This window comes from Orcinus orca, chromosome 3 (assembly GCF_937001465.1).
Source record: "Orcinus orca chromosome 3, mOrcOrc1.1, whole genome shotgun sequence".
NCBI classification, from domain to species: domain Eukaryota; kingdom Metazoa; phylum Chordata; class Mammalia; order Artiodactyla; family Delphinidae; genus Orcinus; species Orcinus orca.
The window spans coordinates 51,187,342-51,201,725 of NC_064561.1; the positions used below are offsets into that span (position 1 = coordinate 51,187,342).

The 14,384-nt window shown below is 39.6% G+C and overlaps 1 protein-coding gene across 8 annotated transcripts in view; it reads left to right on the forward strand.

Moving 5' to 3' along the window:
* Positions 1 to 14,384, forward strand: part of EBF1 (EBF transcription factor 1) — a 394,973-nt gene that overhangs the window by 302,490 nt on the left and 78,099 nt on the right. For all 8 annotated transcript variants that reach the window (XM_033407906.2, XM_033407908.2, XM_033407909.2 and 5 more), the window contains exon 10: positions 13,216 to 13,342. In XM_033407906.2, the coding sequence (XP_033263797.1) occupies positions 13,216 to 13,342 (127 nt within the window). The remainder of the gene's footprint in view (positions 1 to 13,215; positions 13,343 to 14,384) is intronic.

Here is a 14,384-nt window from a genome sequence, read left to right on the forward strand (position 1 = left end):
TAGTTCTATGGAATATACCAGTTCTTTGGGATTTTAATAGGCACCCCATGGGAGATGGGGGTGGGAGGTTTTTCCCAGTAAATCTGGGAAATGTTGAGTCAAACAGATTCCACTGGTCTGTCCTAGAGTTTTCGAGGTACTTATATGCACTTTGACTATCTAAGACATAGTATGCAGCATGTTCCAAACTTTGTGACCACAGAACCTGTTTTTTCAGGGATCACTTTACAGGAAGATATACTGATAATGGCTGAAGTATATTTAGATTTCATGTTAATGAAGTAAAGTCATGAAACCCAATTATGAAGTGATTGGGCTGGTGTAGATGTAGGAAAATGTGAAATATTTGCAGAGTATTATTCAGATTAGACCAGCAATGTTTGGAGCCATTATTGTTTAATCCTGCAAGGCTCTGAACAGAATTTCTCTCATATTTTGCATCTGGTTTTAGTCCGTGCACACTTGACGTTAGATGCCATGTGATTTTGTAGGACAGCTATATTTAAAGATTGCCAGGACCACTTAGCTCAAATGGGAGAAGCCAGCGTTACATTACTGTACGAACCAGTTAGCCTCATCCAGGGGCCATACACTGTCTTTTTCATCCAGATGAATGTTTTCTTCAACGGCATTCCCAGAGACAGGCAGAAGGCAAAAGAAGCCACTCTTTGGGAAACCTATGGGTGACCATGGTCAGGTAAATAGCAGTTTGTGGGGCTGAGAAGCAGTTTTGCTGCTTGAATCCGGAAGTCGGAAAATAAGGTTTTAAATGCAGTTATTGATTTCTTCCCTTCTTCCTTTCCATATCTACTTTCTATTCTCATGTGTGCACATAGCTCAGAGGAAGGACTGTAAATTTAAAAAAAGAAAAATAGTATTTGCTCCTCTGTGACATCAAAAAATGAATGACTACAACTCATACATGCTCCCACTGTGAGTTTCCCAGGCCTTGTATCTTGATTTTTACTGAACCACATGTAGAGTCACAAAATTTCGAGGGCTTTGAGGAGCATTTCCAGTCATCAACTGCAGCTGTTTTATTTTGAAAGTGAGGAAAAAGAGGTTCCAGCGCCCGCCGGTGCAGTGACTTGTCCTGAGAATGCCTTAGCTAGTTAGTGCTGGGATTTTAGCCCAGTTCTCCAGACACCAACCTCACTCCCCATTCAGCTTTCTCTTGTACCAGGATTTCTCGTGACATTTCCCTAGTTTTTTAACATACTTCCTTATATTTACCAAACCCTCCCAAGTTTTATACATAATAGCATCACAACTCTAACGACTATTATGTATAACACATTTATATGAGATACAATTCCACTAAAATAAAAAAAATTAGGGTGGAGAAAGACATTGTGTCAAATATCTTCTCTTTCAAAAACTTTTAATATAAATAGGGTACAATGTAAATAGCTGTGTCATCTACTTTACATATATTGAAGCTTACAGGTATAAGTTTAATTCAAAGTTTATTAAATGCACAGGTTTTAAATAATTCCTAATTGCCTACTTTTTCCTAAATACATAAGTTGCCAAGTCTTTATTCAAACTGTACTTATTGATCATCTATTAAGAGGAAGATGCTTAATGCAAAATGTTAAACTTCATTTGTAAAGAATTAAAGGAGTAGCCTGAATCACTTGCATCAAACTTTGAATATGGCTTTGAAGAATACCTTTCAAGTCCAAGTTATTTCACAGGGAATGATTTCTAAGGGAGCCAGCGTATTTAAAAAACAGATTAAAAATAGTCTAATGGCCTTTTTAATATAGTTACATAGTTACAACCATGCTCACCTTATGCTTTAAAATCCTCTAGTCTATATTGTTACTTTTGACTAAGGCACTTTAAGTCTATCCTCTATGTTGATAATTACGGGTTAGTTAAAAGCACCTTTAGGTTGACATTTTCAGCTATTTATTTACAGTGCATTCGGGAGGTACACATATGTGCCTATAACTTGAAAACGGATAAACCACAGAAGTGTGATGTGTTTCTAATTTTAACGTGAATCAAAGACAGAATTTGCAGCTGGCTGCAGTCATGTGACTTTAATGAAGAAAGTCAATATTTATATAGTGTTGTGCTCATTTCATCCATGTGCTCAATGCTGATTGCTGGAATGGCTCCCTGATGATCTGACCTAAAGCCTTTCTCCTTATGCAACCTTACTGGCTTCCTCTTTCCTAAAGGCGAAACTCCGTAGTTTGGGATTCAAGTACAGCCTCGTAAGCCTCTGACCTTTCTTTTCAACATCCTTACCCACCATTCATCTTAACTTCTGCTCCAGTCACAATGAGTGATTGGATAAAGATGTGGCTCTTTATGCCTGCAGTGATTTTTTCACCTCTGCACTCTTGTCTTGTTTATGCCATTCCTCCTTCCACAATGCTTTTCCCTCCTTTCTGTGCCCAAATCCTTCCACCCTTTCCGATCCAGAAAAAAATCATTTTTTTGAAATCTTCCCTCACAGCTCTAGATATTGAATATTTTCTCTTTCTCAATTCCTAATGACCTTATCTGTACCATCTTATGTTCTTATCACTTTCTATCTTTAATTATTGTGACATAAGGGGCTGCCCTCTCCCTTGAAGGCAGGATCCATGCAAAATTCAGCTTAGCCTACAGAGTCTAGCACAGAGGCTTACACTTCAGAGGCATTAATTTATACAAAATAATGTTGAAGGACACTGCTTCTCCTTTCATTCATTCATTCAATCAAACAAATGCTACTTTTTAGCAACTGTTATATTCAGTGCTGCTTCATAGTGTCAGTACCAGATAGATTGCAGTTTAGTTTTTGTTAATGCATGTATAATTAGGTAGTTTATATTTAGATATATTTATTGTGCAGTAAGGATGCACATAAATACCTTAGTGTAAATCTGTTGGTTATGGTGAGGATTAAGTAGTAATAAAACTAACACTTTTTAAGTGATTGATACCAGTGAGGCCTTCTCCTAAACTCATTATAGGTGTTAAGTCAATAAGTCCTTTAATAACACTAGTCAGATAACTAGCCCTTCCCCCTTCCCAGACAATGAAATTGAAGGCCAGAGAGGTTGAGTGACTTTCCAAAGGTCCCACAGCTGGTAATTTGCAAAACTTGGGCTTGAACCAAAATTCTTCTGACTCCAGAGCCATCTTTTTTTTTAACCATCTAAAAAGAAAGTAGTGAAAGCTCATCTATCCAGAGAAGAGTGTTCTAGTCACCGCAACTCTCCAAAATTCAGCATGAAACCAGAAGTGAACCAAAAAAAAAAAGAGTAAATATATAAAATAACAGACTTTGAGGTAACCAGAAGAGTAATTTTAAACCAACTATGTTATCTGTTTTCCCAGGTCATAGCAAATTAGAAGGAGCAAACTAGAGGCGGGCTGTTAGAAGCAGGCTCAGTGACAGCAGAAGTGACAGCTTAATGTCAAGGGAAGGAAAGGAAAACCTAAAAAGCAGACGAAGAACTATATTACTGCGCAGCATGTTAATGGCTGTTCATAATGACAGTGGCCCTGAGTAGTCAAGAAAGAGATGGCAATTATATTCAATATCTTCTGTCTGAAACAGCGTGATGTGTGTAATGCATCCTCGAAAGACTTCAGTGAAAGCAGTTGTGGTGGCACGGTATTTAAAGGGGGTTGGCTTCAGTTTTCCGCAGAACTCACTTCCTGGAGGGATGTGTTAAATCAGGAATTACTGAGTATGTGTGCAAGGATCACCGTAGATAGGATGCAAATAGGAACTATACCACTAAAGAATGTGAGAATGAGTCACTGTTTAGCATCTTACAGCTTTGATATCCTTTTCTTAGAACTCTGAAAGAACCTAAAAGACTTTCTGGTGAGACGTGAATTCATTCCCTGCTAGTCCACCTTTTGGTTCTTACGTTTTTGTTCCTAATTCCTAATCTTTGCAGGCAAAGATTCTGCCCTGCAAACCACCAGCTTTGATGACATGCAGCCCCTTCCAAAAATGTATCTGGCCTTCCTTTTTCTTTTATATTTTAATTTTCAAACAAACAAAGCAGCAACCCAGGACCCCAAGCCAGGCCCAACTAGGGAATGATATTCCTTCTTGACTGAATGTAGAAAAACAAGCCTCGAGAAAGAGCCCATTGTGCAGTTTCAAACCACAGGGGCTGGCGTTACTGGTGTCCAGTCCTCCCCGTCTGGTATACTGTGGACCTCAGGATCTCACCAGTGCTTTTCCAGCTCCCACATGGTCAGGATGGGATCCAGTCTTTAATGGTGCCCAGTTGGCACAAGATTTACATCCTGGGAAGAGAGCTGGAGAAAGTTTATTTAAAAAATAAATTACCGAAAAATAAATAAATCAATCAACCCACAAAACCAAAGGTAGTTGAAGCATAATATATTTATTTTAGCCTTTTTCTCCCCAATCTGTTATTTTGAAAGATGATCTTTTTGCTGTTTTGTTTTGTACAATTAACTGCATTGATTTAGGGACCTGGCTAGTTTCTCGGTCAGAAGAATTGGGTAGTATATTTTTGTGAATGTTTAATGAGGCTACCAGGAAGTCTGTGGGGGCAAAGTTAAAATAATTCTTTTTCTTTAGTAAAAAGATTTTTTGAATGGGGTGGTATTGATGATATCTTTTTGGTAGATTCACAAGGGACGTTATTGAATCTTTATCCTAATTATTAGTGGTGGTTAATCATGTCACGGTATTTACTCATTCAATGTTCAGTAAGTATTTACTGAATGTCTGCTAGGTCCAAGGCACTCTTAAAACTGGAAACAGAGTAGTGAAAACAAGAAAGACCAAGTTCGCATCCTCATGGGGCTTATATTCTAGTTGGGGGATGCAGGCAATCAATAGGAAAATAGATCTGTATCTCTCTTCTATGTATCTGTGTCTGTGTCAATACCTATGTGAGAGACATTTCAGACAGTGTTAGGAGATACGACTGACCGTTAAAACGTAGATTTTAAATCCCCTTTTAACTCAATTCCTGAGACTTTAGTTTCAAAAGTCTCCTCTGACATTCATACATAAAGTTTATCTTTGGGAATTCATGGGACCCAACATATTTTGCTGAACATTGGTTTTGTTATTTTCTTGAAAGGACAAAAGGAAACCAGAATGTTTGTGAAACAGTAAATGCTTCCACGCGCTTTCTCTCACGTTCCCTGAGAAATCATATACTGCCTTGGAGACAGGCAATTCTTGGGAATGAAAAAACTCTGGGTTACGAAACCCAGAGAACCCTGATTAGGGAACAAACCAGAATACACTGAGAGAGAAGAGCTAGCATCCCCTGATTTATGTTGTATCCACTTCAGGGGAATAGAGATAAAATATGTAGGTACAGCCAGCACAGTGCCCAAGAATATACACTGATCATATTTCAACTTTCTTTAAGAACTCCAGAAAATAATATTTTGTAAGCACCATGTTTAACTACAGAAAGATGAATGCCCCAGAGTGGAAGGGAAATAAGTTTTCTTGTGTGGTCACCATCACTGTGGTGTCTCTTTAAAGCTCCTTGGTCGATTTGGTTTTGAAGCTTTAATTATGCTTTTATGTTATAGTTTCCTTATTTAAGTGTCTGTTTTATGTCCATCACTCAGCACCCCCTGCCTATCTCAAAAGAGATGGATATTATTATCCTAATTGAGGAGGAGGGAGAATGCTGTGAGAATTATTAATGCATAAATTAAAAAATTAATCTGGAAAGTGCTTTAGGGTCCCTAGAGAAGCTCTACCCAAACACAAAGCATATTTAACATTATTGTCTGTACTCCCACAGAGCAGGAGCTGGTGCAGGATAAGATGGTAAAGTGAGGCACAGAGGGTGACACTGGCTGAATGGGCCAGTGTACCTTAGAACCCAGACTCTTGGAGGGGTAATACCTAAAAACCACTGTACCAGTGCCCACTTTAGCCTTTTTCTAGTCATAACTGTTAATTATTTTTCCAGAGAAGAAACTTTAACTCTTCCTTCCTTGTACCCCTTCTCTTTAAGTCTTTGCTTGTTTTCGAGTTTTTTGGTTTTGTTTTTACTTTTAGTGTTGAAAGTGATTAAGGCTAAAATATTAAGTCCTAAGGGGGGTAATGAAAAATCACTGGTGCGCTTTCTAGTAATCCCAGTTATTTTTTTGGCTTTGTAGCATGGAACTTCAAATTGCATTTATTTCATATAGTTCCATTGGTTGGAAAACGTGCATAAAGGCTTATCTTAGAATTGCTCTTTTGTTTTGCTGGGACATAATTCTCAGCCAACCTCTCACCAATGAGAAAGGTTATTTTGAGGACCTGCTGTGTTCCCAGAACATTTTTGAATGCAGGAGAGGCTGAGGACCCATTCTACCCTGTTAACAGTGGAGGTAGGATGAAAAGTACAAGTGCCAGGAATTATGGAAAAACAATAAACAGTAGTAGGGAGGGACAGCTGTGGTTGTGTAAAGGTGGTCATCAGTCAGGCAGACTTGCTTCTTATCGGTTCCCTGGTCATTTTTCTTAACTTTCCTGAAATTCATTTTTAACATCTGTGAACCAGCTACTACCCCTGCCTGTCCCTAATACTATAGGACAGAAATCACTGGAGGAGTTTCTCACAGTACGTGGCACAGAGTAAGAAGACAATGAAAAGTCACTGCTGCTGGAGTCACCATCAAGGTCATCACCACCGTCCATTTAGTGTGAGCTACAGAGATACAGATAGTAAGAGCTACTGGCTCTCAGAGAAGAAGGTGATTCCCAAGACTTGTCCTTTTCCCCTAGAATTCTCCAACATGTCTCCATTAATATTTTAAAATACTAGGTACTCTCATTCACCCACCACGTGGGTCACACTTTTGATCCTGCTAGAGACTTTTTATAAAAACCATTTGGAGAATTATCGTCTCCCATGCCCCTCTTCTGGACTCCCAGGCTTTGCAGACTGCCTCTTTGGGGTTTTGTTTCCAACCCTATGCATCTTTCATGATTCTCTGTGCACCCATAGAGGGAGTCGTTCCTCTTTCCTGTTTCCCGCTTCTGTCAAGGACAGGCCTCACCCACCGCCCCGCATGTCTGCATCCTGTCTCTCACGGTCACAGCAGCTTCACTTTGTACCCAGAGGCCACAGCAAGTGTGCCTCGCCTGGCCGACCACTCGGGACTCTTCTGCTCTTGTGCTCTGAGTCTGGAGAAGAGAAAATGCTCACACAGGCAGCTCGGAGGGAGCAAAATTGCTGTCACCGGCAGGTCCTTGGTGTGCTGGCAGCCTCTTCTGGGGCCTTGCAGAGACTATGTGTGTTTCTTTCATTGCGATACCACACTTAAAAATGATTACTTCTGATTATAATATTAATGCATTCTGATTGCTGAGAAGCCTGAAAATTCAGGGAGGTAAGCGGAGGAAAATATAATTACCCGTAACTTTACCATCTAGTGGTAACTCCTCCTAACACTTTGATGATTTTCCTTTTGGTCTTTCTTCCATGCAAATATATATCTAATTCTTATATAATCACATGCAATACATATTGCACAAAACTGATAGTATTCTACTTTTGATTTTAGTAATATTTTTCTCATAATAAAAGTAATACCTGTAAATGTATGAATTTATTTATTCCAGAATTATCTATATGATTATTATTTCCTGTGCAAGCACATGCATACTCTCTCACACACACAAATAAACACAGAAGTACACACACACACGCACACGAGGAAGAATCAGGAGAGACAGAAGATGTATCACATCTAATGTCATCAGTCTAGAAATAAACACTGCTGTTGGAGCATTGATCTTTTGTGGCCCACTTTTTAGTATTGCTTAACTATTTTTTTCTTTGTTTCGCCTTATCCCTTCTCGCTGGAATGAGTCCCAGACCTTTAGACATCTTCTTTTTTTACCACTTAGATGGTATCTGAGCAGTAGTCTCATGCAGGGACCTGAGTGCTGGGCCAGTTGGATAATTAATTTTAAGAGCAACTTAGGGAATGAGGGTTAAATATTATCAGGTTAAGAACAGTGAGTTCTTATGGATAGGGATTGCTTGCTTAATGCAATCAAACATCTAGTAGAATTCTGGTCCAGTTTACACAAGTATTTATTTCAGAAATATTTGGGAAATATCCTGTATGTAAGGCATTCAGTTTAATACTTTAGAGGATACAGATATGAATTAGACCCCGTAGCTGATCTTAGGGACCGTCTAATGGGAGAAAGATGTGTAAGAAAATCTTTATGGCACAAAGTAAGTTAGGATGCTTTCTATAGTATACATTCCGTAATTATATAAATTCTTACAAAGGTGCAGGTAACTGTGGATCAGGTAAAACTTATTGGAAGAGAGAGCATCTGGTGAGGGTCTTAAAGAACAAGAGGAATATCATGGGGGGAAATTTAGGCAAGAAATGGCATGAACAAAGCAAAGATGTTAGGCAAGGCCGTGGTGTTTTCATGTATCCGCATGGCCTTCAGAGTGTGGAAGGGCAGAGTGGGGAGGGTGACTAGCAAGGGTGATCAGCTGTCAGGACTTAGAGCACCTGACTACCATGCCAAGGAGTCTGGACTATACACCATACACAAAGGGGGCAGGTGAGGTTTTGAGTCAGGGCATGCTGTGGTGAGATTGATTTGAAGAAGATAGTTCTGGCGGAGAAGGTAGAAGTAGAGAGAGACCATTTAGAAGGCAGTTATAATATTGCAGTCATCTGAGTAAGAAATGGTGACAACCTGAACAGCATAAAGAAGCCAGGCAAGGGGCCAGTGGAATTCAGTGGAGGGTAAAATCAACATGACTAAAAGACAAGTTGAAGGGAGAAAAAACATAAGATGATCCTAAGTTTTCTATTTTGGGTGATTCAAAGGAGAGTGTTCCCTTAGCTGAGAGAGGGAACACAGGAGCAAGAAATTCACTTATAGGTAGGAAGATGATAAATTTATCTTGGGTCCTGTTGAGATTGAGGTGGCAATAAGACAAGTTCAGGGAGATTCTGTTACTCTGTTTTTCATAAAAATGTGGTGCTTGGCCAAAGAGATCAAAGCTACAGGTGTGGATTTGGAAGTCAGTTTAGGCGAGGTGATTGAGCCAGTGAGTGAATTCAAGAAATGTCAGGCAAGTGAAAAAGAAAGAGATCTAGAACAAGCCTTGTGAAATTTCTACAGTTAACAAGTTGGCAGAAAGAAATAGTTGGCACATGAAGAGAACAGGAACCAATGAATATGAGAGGAGCCCTGGAAAACACTTAACAGGCGTAAGAGATGGGTTTTCTCTTACTGTTTCGAATAATGTTAGTTAACTTGCTTGACCCTCAACTTTTCTCATCTGGAATACATATCCCATAAGGATGGGTTTTAAAAGAGTGAATGTGAAAGTGCTTTGATAAACCATCAGATGCTCTGCAAGTCTTAGGTCTCATAATTAGTGTCACAGAAGTGAAGAAAGTGTAGACTTCCAAAAAGGAAGAAAGTAGTGTCAGATGCTACAGGGTTTCAGAAGAATATTTATTTTTAGCTCGTTTGGTTTGTGATTTAAGGAAGTTAAGTCAAAAGAGTGAATCTGTTCTCTAATCACTTAGAATAGAATTTCCCAAAGTGTGGGGTACGTGCCCCCTGGTTGTACAAGAGACCATTTTGGATTCGGCACAGACATTAAGTAGAACTGAATCACATCATGAGAAAGTGATTTTCCTTTTATTTCTCTTTTAATCCTTCTGATTTATGTTAAGGGACAAAGTCTCACTTGGGGCAAAGAAGTCTGTAACGTCCAGCACTAGCTCAACTCCCTTTTCAATAAACCCACGCAGGTTGTCAACATTATCTAGCTAAGATTTAACATCATATTAACCTTAAGATTACCACCCACAGTTCCTTCTTATTTTGGCAGGGGATACCAGTTGTGATAATAATATAGCTTCCTTTTAAAATAAGTTATTTTAAACAAAAAGTTAACCAATTAAAAATTTTTAAGTACATAATTGTATAGGTGGTTTATAGATATGGCAAAACTCAGAAAGTGGTATTCCGATGATGGAAGTTCGGAAAATTTAGACTTACTAGAGCCCTTCCTCCTTCGGTAACTTAGAGGGGCTGCCTTAGTTCAGCCAGGTTGGAACAATGTGGGAAATTTATCCTGAGATGGGGGGAGGGGTTTGGAGGTGGGTCTTGAGTTCTAGACTTCCAAATCTAGACCCTGTCTCTTCCCTAACATGTTGAGTCAATTTTTGAAGCCACTAGACTTTTCTGGACTTTTGTGTCCTTCGCTAATGAAATGAGAGTGTTAGTTTTAAATGATTACTAGCATTCCTCCCCGTAATAAATACTGTAATTCTTTGAGTGATTAGTAATTAAGCCTCTGCTTTCAACTGACAGAAGTTAGATACAAGTTTTTCCTTCTGTAAGGCATCAGTATCATGTGTCAGTGCTAGAGCCTGTTCCCAGACTAACATCCACAGCAAGGAAAACATCAACAAATTCACTCTCTAATGATGATTCATATTCTACCTCATTTGCGAAGGATAGTTATTTCAAGAATGAATCTCTGCTTTAGTTAGAGTGATTGATTAAAACTGAAAATAAAATTGTAAATGAAAATTTGTTTCAATTTCCTGAGCCTAGTACTTTATGCCAACACCCCACTCTCTTAGTTTCTTTGCAGTCATATCTAATCAATTTGTAAGGCCCATGAATTTTGTTTCTTAGTGCATCAACTCATAGGTAATAAGTACTTATGCTTAAAAAGATGTCTCAATTGTCTGCTGATATCTTTCCATCTTTTAAAATGTATTCCCCCTGAGAAAAGGGAGGGCAGGTGAAGTATTTTGTAACTGGCTGAAAGTTCTCCTAAATATTCTCGTGAATTAATGTTACTCTACAGTCCAAGCAACTCTTAAGATAGAAGCGTACCACTTATTTGGAATATAACTATATGGCACCTTCCACCATCAAAAACATAGCCAAGGACCAGGCAGTAAGTGAAAAATGGATATAGCATGTAGATTAACACACACACACAGTCTTTGGATCTGAAAATTTTGAGTTTGATAGTACCTTTAAAAAGTTTAAAGGTATGAATATAAACAATTTCTTTTTTATGATTAGATAGGAAGAATTTGTTCCTGTCATTTTTTGAACTGCATTGGGGTCACTTTTTTGCTCTTACTTGCTCTAACGAGCGTGATTTATGCAAGCAGTTTAACAATTTATGATTCTGTTTTCACATCTGAAAAAAAGCGATAAAAATACTTACGATCGTTCTGACCAAATTAGTGTTTGCAAGTAAAATCCTCGGCAATGTAGTAGATAACCTAGGTACTCAACAAGTGTTAATCCCAACATTGCACAAACACTGTCTGATCAGTTGAGATTAAACATGCACTTGATTTTGGAAGGTCATCTTTTACTGCTCTTCAGAGCCTCTTTTCTTCTCCTATTCTCTATACAATAGTAAACTTGATTTCCTGATTTCGATGCTTAAAGATTAGAAGAGCAGTATAGAAGGTGCAAAGGACACCAGGAGGAAAAAAGACAAAAAAAAATGAACAAAATAGAAATAATTTAAAACTCATAGGTATCCAGGGCCATTTAGTGCAGGGGAAAATAGCCCCTCACACCTCAGTGGTCACTTAGGGCTTTTCTGTATTATAGAAGATATATAGATCTAAGATAAATAGAGCTTTGATACAAGTTATAAGAAGGGGTGTTCCAAACGAAAATCTTGATTTATCAAGGCTAAATTGAATTATATATACTTTGCTTACTTTAGAAAACATACAGTGCATTTTGGAAGAATTTCAGTATGAAAAGGTCAAAATCTTAAATAGTTTTTGTGCTTTTATGGATAAACCCTTAGCCGTCTGAAAAACTTAGCCATGGAGAGCTCAGTCTCCAGGGGTTCCACATAAGCACGGTATTACTGAAGTATCTTCTGTGTATTTCCAGCAAATAAACTAAGGGTCCACACATTCTGTGGAAGAGGATAGGCATTTCTAATTACTAAGTTAAAATGATTTTTATGCAGATGACCTTTATGTTTCAAGAAAGAGCATTTGAAAGAAATTACTTGCGGATTTTAGCAGTAGCAACTTTCTTACATTCTTTCTGCCAGGACTCTGTGCTAGGACAGTTTACCCAGGCAGGACGCAGGGGCTGGCATTTGTGGGTGTCACCTGGATTCTCATGGTGTCACCTGTGATTCTCTGGGCAAAACATTTGAATTTGCACATTGAAACAAAAGCCCTTTCTAAGTTATGAGAACAGCACAAACATGAGTTAGTATAAACTCAAGTGATCACCCATCGCGTACTGACTCAGTACCGCAGCACTGATCTAAATGCGTCTGAAAGGAGTAACGGATGGGCTGTTGCACACACCACAGAGAGAGCACGCAGAGTCCAGCACCATCAGAGAGGTCAGCCAGTCAAATACCAGGGCTGGGGTTTTCAAAGAACCAGATAATGCCAGTTTTATGGCCGTTAATAACATTTTAGTTATATAAACAAAGATACGAGTACTAAAAAATAAATTCTGCTTTGCAGTGTACTCTGGCTGCCAACAGGGTTCAGAAATGACCTTTCTCATTGTGCACGTGGCATTGCATAATGGACCACTGATCATCCTCCAGCCCCCTCCCCAACTTTCCATTTCCCTTTTATGGACAGTCCTTAGTTCTGCTAGATCCCTCAGCTATTTCAGGGAGGCACATTCTTGGGTTTCCCCTTTAAAGCTCTTTGATTGGTAGTTAATGCACCAAATGGTCTGGTAGTTAATGCACCAAATGGTCTTCAGGGGCATTTCCTACATGTGCTCTGCAGCTAATCAGAGCACCTTGGCCCACTGATTTCCTACCTCTGTGTTTTGCACATGTTTAAGGGCTCACTTCAAACACCAGGCCCACCAGCTTCTGGAGAGGAGTGGCAGAGCTCAGCTCTGATTTGGGTGTCTGCTTCAAACAGAGATTTTCCAAAGGATATCCTGTAGTAGATAAATCATTTCATTAGGCCAGGTTCACTTTTCAAACCAGGAAGCAGAGTGCCTGCCGTGTAGGAAAACTCAGATAAAGTTGTTATGGCTGTGCTCAGAGCACTTGTAAATATTGTCGTCAGTGTCTTTTATACAGGTTCCATCACGATTGTATTTAAACACTGACAGGTTAATTATGTGTTTGAAGGCTATGTTTATTGAGAGCTGATAAGAAACATATGAAATGAGTCCTTTACATAATGCAGTGACAATGTTTTTTTCCCCAAATGTCTCCCCCCTAGTTGATTACTCCTCATGCCATCCGGGTGCAAACTCCTCCTCGGCACATCCCTGGTGTTGTAGAGGTCACATTGTCCTACAAATCCAAACAGTTCTGCAAAGGGACACCGGGAAGATTCATTTACACAGGTAAGAACTACTGCAGATGGTGGACAGAGCTGCCTTGGCCTTGTGGGTCTTTGACGCTATCTTGTATATATGTGTGTGTGTTATTCTAAAATCTATTTTCTCTTAAGACCCACTTTCCTTCTCCATTTCACCCTATGTTTGACCAAATGAGGTGCTACTACTACTACTACTACTATAATTATTTAAGAATTCATCTGGGTGTCCGTGTTGAATGACAGGATCTGTTGAAATCATGGGTTGGATACCTAAAGCAGCAGCATGAGAAATAAGGGAAGAGGAAAGGAGTGCTCGACAATCCTGAGTCTCTCTGGATGTTAAACCATCTGTGTGGCAGTTCGTTTGCTTTATGGAGTAGGGGTGTGCTTTAATGCCCAGTACGACGTTCTTCTAGCTTGGTCGTGGCACTTGTATTAACGACAATTGGTGATTTTCATATTTCATTCTGGATTGGTGCTTTCTTTCCCTGTAAGCTGCATTTTTCTCCCCCTCCCGCACCCCCGCAACCGACTGCCCCCTGCCACCCCAAAGAGCCTTGGCACGTGGACCTGCCTTGCAGTAAGAAGCTAGGGTTATAGGGTGAATGTGAATTTCTTCCCGTCACGTGGAGAGAACCAGGCATGTTCTCTATGGAAATACATCAAGTGCATAGTCTGAGTGCCCAGTGTGTACTTGAAGAGATCCTCAGATTGTTGTGTGCAAACCAGACAGTCTTTAGGGAACCAAACAGATCCCTAACCGAGGGATCTTTTTTGCAATCCAGATTCTGATTCAGTAGCTCTGGGTGGGACCTGAGACTCTGCATTTCTAACAAGCTCCGAAAACGAGGTGGATGATCCTGGTCCAAGGACCACCCTGGGAGTGGTAACATTCTAGGTCCTCTGCTGAGTAGCAGTCATCGCTGGGTAGCTGTCTCCAGAAACTGGCCCCATGTTTCCTTCTTCATTCAATAAAGGACCAGAAGGCCAGCTTAAGTACAGAGTGTAAGTTGCTTTCACACAAGGAGACTCCAGAGCATGAAGGGATAACTGTGCTAACACATCCT